This window comes from Borostomias antarcticus (assembly GCF_949987555.1).
Source record: "Borostomias antarcticus genome assembly, chromosome: 18".
Classification (NCBI taxonomy): domain Eukaryota; kingdom Metazoa; phylum Chordata; class Actinopteri; order Stomiiformes; family Stomiidae; genus Borostomias; species Borostomias antarcticus.
Window position 1 is genome coordinate 6,777,316 of NC_140251.1, and position 11,414 is coordinate 6,788,729.

At 51.0% G+C, this 11,414-nt stretch overlaps 1 protein-coding gene across 1 annotated transcript; it reads right to left on the reverse strand.

Annotated features, from left to right (window-relative positions):
- Nucleotides 1-4,182: 4,182 nt before the first annotated feature.
- On the reverse strand, nucleotides 4,183-9,616 carry pgghg (protein-glucosylgalactosylhydroxylysine glucosidase; the record flags this gene model as incomplete). Its single annotated transcript, XM_084452473.1, has 13 exons — nucleotides 4,183-4,343; nucleotides 4,750-4,961; nucleotides 5,055-5,152; nucleotides 5,283-5,378; nucleotides 5,500-5,633; nucleotides 5,781-5,917; nucleotides 6,088-6,160; nucleotides 6,411-6,522; nucleotides 6,963-7,094; nucleotides 7,521-7,640; nucleotides 7,760-8,195; nucleotides 8,634-8,844; nucleotides 9,367-9,616. The coding sequence occupies 13 exons, from the start codon at nucleotides 9,614-9,616 to the stop codon at nucleotides 4,183-4,185; spliced, it is 2,172 nt and encodes a 723-aa protein (XP_084308599.1).
- Nucleotides 9,617-11,414: the final 1,798 nt, after the last annotated feature.

An 11,414-nucleotide genomic window follows, 5' to 3' on the forward strand; every position in this document is an offset into this window, starting at 1 on the left:
GTTTAGCCCCTCTAACGTTATATTCCCCCAACACCGGGCTAACTTGGTTAGGAGTTTTTCCGGCCTGCCGGCTTGTCACTTAACTCTTGGATCTCTCTTGGATCTCTTCTTGTCACATCTCTGTCTGCTCCTTTCTTCCAGAAAGTTTTCAGGATGGATCACAAGCCTTGTGCCTCGGGTTGTGGTGATTACCTGGCGGCCAAGGACCGACACACGCTGTGTGTAGGGTGCCTGGGTATTTCCCATGCGCAGGCTGCCCTGAAAGACAGCCTGTCCTGCGTCTCGTGTTCCGGGCTCACTCCACGGGTCCTGGAGAGAAGGCTGCTCAGGGCTTGCACCGTCGAGAGGGAGCAACCCCCCTCTCCTCCCATTGCCCCCGGATTTGGCCAATCCTCTGGGGATGGAGAGCCGACCGACGGCAGTCCCCCTCCGGGGGAGCCGCTCGTGCCCTCGACGGGGCTAGAGGATGAAGGCTGGGGACTCGCTCCTCCCCATGGCGGGACCGAGCCAGGTCCTCGCGATCCCGTACGACGACCTCACAGACGAGGCTAGCGTGCCTTTTGATGTGCAGGATGAGCTCCCAGATCAGGGGATGGATGACTTCCCTCCCCCGGGACAATCCGGTCGCGACAGCCCTGCAAGCGAGCCTGGAGAACCGGATCTCTCCTTTCTGGAGCTCTGTAGGAGGGCCTCCCACAGGCTCGAGGTCCCTTGGCCCACTCCGCTAGACCCCCAGGAGGGTCGCCGGAGTATCTTCAAGGGGAAGATCCTCGTCTCCGCCACTCCGCTCCCTCGCCAACTCCTTCCTCTGCACCCTGACTTTGTCGCGGGCATTAAGATGCACTGGGCTCAGCCCCAGTCAGGTAGGATCCCCATCAAGGGATTCTCCAACCTTGATGCCCAGGGTTTGCAGCAGGAGGGGCTCACTGAGCTCCCGTCGGTGGAGCCCGAAGTAGCGCACCATTTGTCTCGCGGGACTCGCCTCCCTCCGGCGATGGAAGCTATCTCCGGGGCTAATCACCGCGTGTACCGGTCTTGCGGCCAGACTGCACGTGCCCTGAATGCAGTCGCCCTCCTTGCGGCCTACCAGGCTGAGCTTCTCGGCGACTTGGCTGCTCTGCTGCAGGAAGGCCGTTCGCCCACCTCCTCCCTCCTCTCGGAGATCCGTGTGCTGCAGGATTACACCCTGGGAGCGGTGGACGGAGCGACGCAGGCCACCGGGAGGACCATGGCTCTAGTCGTGGCCTGTGAGAGACGGGCCTGGCTGGACCTCACTGCCCTCCCAGAGAGGGTAAAGTCCCAACTGACTGACGCAGAGGTGCACCCCCACGTCCTGTTCGGACCGGCTCTGACTGAATGACGTGCCACTGAGGAGAAAAGGCAGAAAGAGGGAGAATCCCTCAATTCAGTTCTCCCCCGTAAATCCAAGCCCGTCCCGCCCAAGGGACCGGTGCAGGACAGACAGAGCTGTCCGCGTGTGTCCCAGGCTCCTCCTGCACCCCCTCGAGCTCAGCCGTCGGATCCGTCAGGCTCCTTCCGCTCACGAGATTCCTCCGCCTCGAGGGGCAGAGCGTGGCCCAAGCAGAAGGGGAGAGGGGGGGGCCCTGCTGGCCGGCCGGCTAAGGACGGTCCTCCCCCCGCTCCGCCAACAAACGCAAACTGCAGTAGCGGTCGCGGTCTCCGCTGCCGGGGGAGCTTGTTGCCAGGGTTCTGTGTTCCCCCCGAGCTTGGAGTTCCAGCCTCCAAGCTGGTGAGACTGAGCTGCCTCGGAGGTACCGGAGAACAGTCTCCCCTCCGGCCCAGAGCTCTCCCCTCGCTCCCTGTTGGGACTAGACGCGAGGATGAGTTCATGTTCTCACCAAGCACCCATAAATGTGTCTCATGTTCAGACATTAAACGTGTCAGACCTGTCGCATCCAGACCGCTCGCGGTCGAGGGCGCAGGTCACCATGTTGTCAAAAGAAATGAAACCTATAAAGTCCCTGCGACTCCCCATTCCGCCGATAGAGGATGCCGTTGCCCCTCTGGCGGTCACCCTGTCGGGGGAATCCCTTTCTCGGGGTCCCCTCGCAGAACGGGTGGAGAACTGGCGCGCATGCCACCCACCCGTGGGTCTTGGCCACTGTCTCACAGGGCTACAGGCTTCAGTTTGCCACAAAACCACCCCCGTTCGCAGGGGTCATGTTTTCGGCGGCTGCGGGGGAGTCAGCCTTGGTACTGGGGAACAAAATCTCGTCTCTCCTGAGAAAAGGGGCCATACGAATTGTTCCGGAGGCGGACAGCCACATCGGCTTCTACTCCAGATATTTTCTCGTGCCAAAGAAAGGGGGGGGCTACGACCCATTCTGGATCTGAGGGTCCTGAACAGTCATCTGCGGCGCTACAAGTTCAGAATGCTCACGAACAAGGTTCTGTTGCATTCGGTCCGCCCCAATGACTGGTTCACGTCAATGGACCTGCAGGATGCGTATTTTCACATAAGCATAATTCCTGCACACAGGCGCTTTCTCAGATTTGCTTATCGGGGCGTAGCCTACGAATACCTGACGGTTCCGTTCAGTCTCAGCCTTGCCCCCCGGCTCTTCACCAAGTGCGTGGAAGCAGCCCTTCAACCTCTGAGGTTGAGGAGGATCAGAATCCTGGCGTATATCGACGACTACCTGCTCTGTACCCCGTACAAACGCGCTGTGTCCCCTGTACTTTTCCCTGGGCACCAACACGCCCCTCGGGATGGATGCGCTAGCCCATCTATGGCCAAGCGTACTGCTATACGCTTTTCCCCCGATCGCCCTGATCCCGCATGTTCTAGCCAGGGTTTGGGAGCAGGGCCCATCGCTGATTTTGATTGCGCCACGCTGGTCAGGCAGACCGTGGCTGGCAAAGATCAGCCAACTCCTCTCGGAGCAGCCTTGGCCCCTCCCGTGACGCAGGGATCTTGTTTCCCAGGCGCACAGGCAAGTGTTTCATTCTCATCCGGACCGCCTGGCCCTGTGGGCTTGGCCTGTCCGGGGGTGATTACGAGTACGGATCACTCCTACTCGAAATGGTATGTGGAATCACCGTTCCGGGCCGGTCCGGCACATTCCCCTGTGCGTGGACCGTTGGTTCCGAGCGCGCGAGCGGATGTCCGCTCCCCAACTGATCTGTTCGGCCCTGTGGGCCTTGCCTGTCGGAGATTGGATGTGGACGTGAGTGAACTCACGCCGGGTGTGATTGATACCATGCTCAATGCCAGGGCGCCGGCTACGCGGGCACAATACTCCATTAAGTGGTGTGTGTTTGAGAGGTGGTGCGCCGAACAGCGCGTTATTTCTTTCCAGTGTTCCGCTGCGAAAGTTTTGTGCTTTCTGCAATCTCTGCTGGACAAGGGCCTGTCCGCCAGTACCGTTAAGGTTTACTTGGCGGCCATCTCTGCCCATCACGCGGGTTTTGTTTCTTCCACCATAGGTGAGGACCCACTGGTGCGTTGGTTCATGAAGGGCGCGCTCCGTTCACGCCGTGTCCAAGCCCGTGACCCCGTCTTGGTAAGTTCGGTAAGACTTCTCTGCTTGTTTTGCAAAGTCTCTTTTAGTTCTTGTCTGACAGCTTGTTCTGATTCTATTTCGAGCATTTCTCCGTATTCTTGAATTACCTTTTGGCGAACTTCAATCTGTTCTTCATTATCCATGCCGCGCAAAGTATCATTGGTTCCCTCCATTTCCGTCAGCCTTTGTTCTTGTTGCTCCTTTTACCACGCCGTCTTCAAACTCAACGCTGCTCTTATCCTCTTCATCCGTAAAAGTTTTCCTGTCCATCCATAAAAGTGTTCCTTTATATCCGTAGAAATGTCCATTTATCCATGGAAGTCGTCCTTTTCGTTCGTTGTAACCTTCGATAGAGCAGGTTGGCTGGAGGTGAAGCTCCATTGCGTTCCTTACTGTAACGTATCCCCGTATAGAAAGTGACTGGCAACTTAATGCTGGTAAAATCGTTTTATTTTCCGTTTTTCATGGTATTACATTCCTCAAACTTTCTGTAAATAAGCGTCCCACCGTAAGAGCTATGGCCTCATACGGGTCCATTAAAACATTAAACCTTCTATTAGCGTCCTTCCTTCACAAGAGCTAAGTTGAACTAAACATTTCACCGTCAAAAGCGGAAATGTAAACATGTTAGCGTCGCAGGTCTTCAAAAAAAAATATATCAAGAGTCATTATTATACACATAGATGAGAGCCTTATATATGGTGTTTGAGTCCCCAATCATGAGACACATCCACATCATTAGGCAGAAGATGAGGTAGGCCATGGTCCTCAGATAGGCCAACAGGAAAAGACTGAATCCATTCTGCAGATCTTCCCAGCCTCTCGAGGAAAAGTCACAGGTTGATCTGTGGAAGCAACACAACCAATAACCAATGTATTCATATTTGTAAACATTCATATTTGTTTCCATTACATTTGAACTACTCTAACCAGTGGTGTAGTGGAGGGTATACGGAGTACACACTTGTTTATCTATGGACCCACAGTTCTTAAAATACCACTAATGTAAAAACTGTAAAATTTCTGCTACAGTATACCCACTTCTTAAGTCAGAGTATACCCAATTCTTTAGTCAGAGTATAACCACTTCTTTAGTCACCACTACACCCCTGACTCTAAACTCATGTGTAATAGTGCTCCACATTTTGTGAATATGGCATGTTTCCTAAACATCAGCATTTTAGCATTGATCATTTGAGGCTATATGTACTGTATATGGGATCACCTGCATGAAGAGGGATTTTAGTCCCCGAGGACTTGAGGATGACCTGCAGAGCGCACGGTCTGGCGCCGTCCCGTTCCCTCAGAATGACGCACACTTCCTGTCCCCTCACCAACCAATCCATCTTACTGCCCAGGTAGCTTACGCCCCGGATACACAGCTGAGATATGTCGCTAGGGAGGAGTGGGGAAAAGGTGAGGCAGTCCTTCTCTACTCTGAGAAAAGAAAACGAAAAATCATAGAGCAAAACAGTTCATGTTATTTTGTTAGACTAAAAGGTTGCGACTTTAGGACAGGGTGTGCCCGACCTGAAGCCAGTGTATCCAAACAGCACAGCCTGCAGAAATCCCCCCATGCCAGTGAGAAAGTTCACTGCGCCAGAACCGTCAGATGATTCACTCCATACCTTAAGAGAAAATTCAGAACAAACACATTAGACACACACACACACACACAGAGATATGTGCGCAAGAGCACAAAACCAATAAGTAGGACAAGATAAGGACGAAAGATAGGACAAAAGATATGTCTCTGACTTGGAATGGTCCCTGGATGTTTTTGAAGCACTTCTGAAGCAGCTTCTGAGCTTTCTCAGCCTCCCCCAGCTCCAACCAGCCCACTGCAAACATGCCCTTTCAGAGGGCAGAGACACCACACAGTGGAGGCATTAGATCTAACTGTAGCACTTACAGTACCGTAGATGTGTTGTCTGCAGTGCAGTGCAGTGTAGTAGTAGTAGGTAACTAATCTTACCCATGTCATAGCTGGACCCTGGGGATCCGTGACAGGCTCATAGAATTCCAGGTCGTTCCTTCTGACTTCCGGGGTCATATGCAGACCCAGAGGATAGCCCAGCATCACCGTGTCTGCCTGCTTCACTGCGTCACCTGGGAGAGGTGGAAATGAGAAATGTAAAACATTACTACTTCCTTGGACCCACGAGTCACCGCGAGACTACTACTTCATAGGTTTTAGATGTTCTGGGGGCTATTTACTAAGAGGGTAAATAGATAGCTAGAGAAACTGCAACTCACCTTTCTTATAGCCATCGTATTCAGGGTGATACTTCAGCTCTGGGTCGAAGGGGATTTTGATTCTGTCAGCCACCTGCTGCCACTCTGGAGGTGCAGGGTGATTGAGGAGGCCGGCCAACTCCACAGCAAACTGGAGACTGAGAGAAAAAGAGAGAGAGAGGGGGGAAGAGAGAGAGGGAGGGAGAGGGAGAGATGGAGAGAGAGAGGGAGAGAGAGATGGAGAGAGTGGGAAAGGAAGAGAGAGAGTCTAACTATTTCTTTTATGTGAATTTTGGTTCTTACTCGGTGTAAGTGTGCATTCTGGTACCTGAATTTGGCCACTGTGTTTGTGTAAACAGAGTTGTTGACATTGTAGTAATACTCATCAGGTGGCATGACACCTGAGAGACAGAAAACAAACATGCTGGACAGTCATAACACTGTCGTAAAAGCCATTTGACTGTGTAATAATAATGAGTTAATATGTTTTGACAGATGTTAGTGCGTAACAACAGACTTCACACTTCAATAACGTGCTTGTTGGCGAGGCATATCAGTAGTCAACTAGATTAAGTATTGGGCTGTAAAGTGGTTTCTCATACTGTATTTCAGGAGTTCGTTGCAAACGCAGTACGTTCAGTGTAACTTTACCCAAGATGTGGTAGCTCTCCTCCTCTGAGCTCCAAGTTACCCTGGAAACCCAGTAATCAGCCACGCCCCAAATGACCTCACTGCCAAGGCCCTCCGTAAAAATGGACAGATCCTGGGCCGGTCAGACACACAGGAGAGACCGTTTCAGAATCAGGGCAGAAGATAGTTAGCTTGGCTTTGCCAGACCCAATTTGCAAAAATGCGAGGGGTCTGGAAATTCTTTATTTTGTTTATTTTCAATTTTCAAGGGGCAATATCAAAGGTCATGGAGCAAAATGCTTCTGTACACAATTGGATAGACCTACAACCAATCAGAGCAACGAAACATTGTATCATCATATCAAGTGTGTACAGTCATCATATTAAACCCAGCCCATATTAGATACACAGTTGAGATTGGTGGAAATCTGTTTGAGTGTTATCAGACTGGTCTGCGGAGAGAAGCAGAATGTGAGCTCACATGATCAGGATGGCGATGCCAGGCTAGAGGAGAGGGCAGGGGTGACTGTTCCCAACTGTTCTAAACAGCTCGTTACCCAGATAAGGAAATACCTGTGTGAGGTGAAGGTAGTGTTGGAAGGCTAGAGTGACATCTCCGTTGATGTGGATCTCTTGTTCCCCATAGATGTCTTCTGGACACACCTCCGTCCCTGACACCGCGCTCTCCCACGGGAACTTGAGGCCCTGTCAGGACGACACCAGCCTGTCAGTAGTAAATAGGAAGTACGCGCATGCACACCAATGTGGACACCCCCTTTTTGGGTGAAAACGAGGTGGGATCAGGGCAGGACTTGAGCTGCCATTCAGATTCAAAGTTGTTCACCCAAAAAGAGTCAGTTCCCGGATTATTGCTCTGATCTATTGTGAAATGTTTCTTCTGTAAGACGTGGCAAAGGCAAAAACGGTTATCTCTCCACTTTGGTGCCTGCATTCCACAAACATGTCGAAGACTAATGGAAACCATCATACAGAGGGGATGATCACCGCTCGTCAAGGGTTAGGACACAATAGTCCTTACACTGACAGGAAGGTGGGTTAGGACACACTAGTTTTTACACTGACAGGAAGACACTTTCATGATGTAAATGGCGAGACGGAGTTTCTGAATACCTTGTATCCCTGCTTCTGAGCATTTTCTCTGGCGCCATCCACAGTCCTCACCCTGTACTCCAGCACCGCCCGGGCTAGCTTAGGGTAGAAGAGTACAATGCTGGGATACATCCACGTGTCCTACGCAGGGAACAGAGAGGGGCGCGGCGAGTCACACCCAGCTTCATTGATATCTTTATAACAAACCATTTTACACAAAGAGTGCCTCACTGAGGTGACAGCAGACATGCCGGCCTCACCTGGTCCCAGAACACGTGACCCCAGTAGTCCTGCCCCTTCCCTCCATTAGAGAGCCCGCCAGGACTGACGCCCCCAAACCCGTCGGAGGTCTCGTGCAGGTAGGGGAAGGCGCTGAGCAGGTAGAACATGCAGCCAATCAGAGCCCTGCTGAGGGTGTCGGGGCCAGTGATCTCCACCAGGCTCCCCGACCACAGCTCGTCCCAGGCCCGCTGGTGGGAGGGCCGCAGGCTCCCGGACGCCATCAGCTCCAGGCCCTGGTCGTAGTGGGCCTCCGCGCTGTCGGCGCTGTCGGACACCGCCACGATGAAGCCCCAGCGAGACTGGCTCTGCTCGGGCAGCAATGTTAGCGAGGACGCAAAAGGGGTCCAGATGAGGTGCACGCTGGGACAAGTGCCCCCCGGGACCTCGGCAGCAGTGGTCTGTCCGTAAATGTGCCTGAGTGAAAAAAAGTAAAATGCGAGTATATTAAAATCGTACCTTGTGTGCCAGATATGCTACCTACAGCTCGCTAGAGTGCAAGACCCGTTAGCAATACTGTACTTGAAAAGTGTTGCTGAGCTGGACTCAGCAATAATTGAAAAGTGGAAATCTGTGGTCAATGACCAATCAGAGGCCAAATGAGCCTCTCACAGCCTACTAACTGCGCCCGCCAATCAGCATCTGGTTTAAAATACGATCGGATTCTCAATCGTGTCCACGAATATCATAGCTTGTTCCCAGAAGTTCTCGTAGCGAGAGCTTCTTGGTACTCAGAACAGGTCCGACATGATTCAATGCTTTTAGGGAAGCTCACTGTGGGAAGGGAAGCCCACTGTGCGTTTTTTTTATTAGCGAGCGCGCTTCCCTTCATCTCCGCGTGGACGTCGTCCTCACCTCCCGCCTTTATAGTCTGGCGCAGACTGGAAAACAATGTCTTTGCTGTCGGGCGTGAAGGAGCTGTTCAGCGTCACCGTGATGGCGTCACGCGAGGCCTTCTGGCGCGCCAGCAGAACCTCCATGACCAGCAGGTTGGAGTGGCGTCGGTGCGCGTAGAAAGACTGCGAGGCCGTGACGTTAGCCGTGCTAAAAGAATGAGTGAAAACACCTGAGGGGTGGACCAAGGGAACGGAGTGAGAGAGAGAGAGAGAGAGAGAGAGAGAGAGAGAGAGAGAGAGAGAGAGAATATGTAGAGGTTACTAGCTTACAGTAGCTGTGTTCAAATCTGTAGTGCATAATGGCAACAACAAACTGAGTATGAAGGTTAATTAGTGGGAGGAAACATTGGAACCACACGACATGCCAGTGCACAACTTCTGGAAAAACCCAATACTGTTGTGGGTGTTCAGGGTGTAGGTGTGTCTGTATACCGTTGTGGGTGTTCAGGGTGTGTCTGTATACCATTGTGGGTGTTCAGGGTGTAGGTGTGTCTGTATACGATTGTGGGTGTTCAGGCTGTGTCTGTATACCGTTGTGGGTGTTCAGGGTGAGTCTGTATAGTGTTGTGGGTGTTCAGGGTGTAGGTGTGTCTGTATACCGTTGTGGGTGTTCAGGGTGTGTCTGTATAGTGTCATGGGTGTTCAGGGTATGTCTGTATACCGTTGTGGGTGTTCAGGGTGTGTCTGTATACCGTTGTGGGTGTTCAGGGTGTAGGTGTGTCTGCTCTGCTCCTCCTCCGTTTCAATCGTCACAGCGAGGGGGCAGGGGACGTCTGCCCGGTGACAGTCTCCACCTTCACCATTATACACTCCACCCACATGCATTATCTTATCATACACTCTCCAGCCCAGCATCCCATTAGCCAGTGGAGGGAGGAAGCGGGAGTCGAGGGGCAGCGTGTCCGTGGTGAAGACGTAGGGATCTGGACCGTCAGTGGCCATCACGGGGAGATGGGCTCCACTTTTGAAAGATTAAATGTTAAACAATATAGTACCTGGAACAAAACAGTTAGAACACACACACCGAACCATCTGTGTTATGACTCATATCATATGACAAGCTATAAACATATAAGAGGGATCTTGGTTGACAATCTGGACCTTCACCCTGATGTCCCCGAGTGACTCAAATGAGACAGACCTGTCACACTCAAGACATGTGATAGTCACCATCTGGCATGTAGCTGTGAGCTGAAGCACAACAGCAACATACAAACTTTGTAAATAAATAAATACATAAATAAATAATAGCCTAATAATAATAGTAATTATTAAAAATAATATAATAATAACCTCACCACAAAACACAGAGCCGCAAAATACACTGCAATATCAATACCATTTCATCAAAAAGTAGGAGATGAAAAGATTACAGACAAGAGTTGACCAAGTCTTAGACAATGTCAAAATGTCCTTACTGCCTCCCCAGAGTGCTAAGTATTGCTCTGCACAGAAAGAATGATTCTTCATCACAAATCCTTGCAATATTCTCACGGAATCATCGCACTTTCACTTGAAAAGAAGGGGGGCATCCGTGTACGAAACGAGGAATGCAGAGATGAAGGTACACAGAAGTAAATCATAAATTGTCTCACGTGTAGAACAAAACCGCTTGATATGATTTTCCAACCAATGCAATGCCAATCTGCGATCTTGCGATTTCCAGCCGTGTCTTTAAGTTCAAGTTCTGTTAAAGTTTAGTCTTTGAAAGGAAGAAATAGTAAAAGCAGGCTGTATGCCAAGATAGTCATCAAATTATTGTCGAGTAGGTGGGACTATGCATGGGGGCGTATCCAGACGCTAGTAATACTATGGGGTAAATTTGGCATGCCGGACCTGGATTGCTAGAGCACGGATTGGATCTAGCATTTGCTGAAAAACACCGAGAAGAACCATAATGAGCGCTCCATGGCCTGCTCTGTTCTAAAGCTATCCACTTTGTCGTGGTAACCACTTGAAGAGTAGTGACAAGCAATCCCTCAATTTATCAAAATGGGGCCATTAATGGGAGACTGTAAGGTCAAAAAAACACTGGCTTCACCTTTTGTGTATTATCTGTTTCAAGAAGACAAGGAGAAAAATAGCTTATATGATTATTAGATGCCCCTCATCACCATAACTCTTTATTATGGATCAACTTTCCCGATGTGAAACTATACTGTAAGGTTACAGGTAGGACCTAGGCTATGCTTTCAACTCATGCACGAGTGTGAGCATCCTGACTGAGAACATCACCACCGGGTACGGGAACAGCAGCATACAAGATTCCAAGGCCCTACAGAGAGTGGTACGGTCAGCTGAACGTACCCCTCACCTCAATGACATCTACACAAAAGATGCAAAACCAAGGCCAACAGGATCCTGAAGTACCCCAGCCACCCAGGCAATGGACTGTTGTCTCTGCTACGGTCAGTGAAATGGTACTGCACCCACATGGCGAGCATGGACAGACTCAGGAAGAGTTTCCTCCCCAAGGCCACCCGGCACCTGAATTACACTAGCTCGTCTATACAGTGTCATTACTGGTGTACATCTAGAGTGTGAGCATATCTAGTGTATATAATGTCACCATAATGCATATGACAGATGATATCCCCCGGGAATATTTCTAACTACCAGGTGACATGGAGAGGGTCGACGTCGGAACCGCGTAGTCTGACTACGGGGGTTCCACAAGGGTCTGTCCTGGGTCCTCTCCTGTTTTCCCTCTACACTACATCTCTGGGCTCTGTCATTCGCT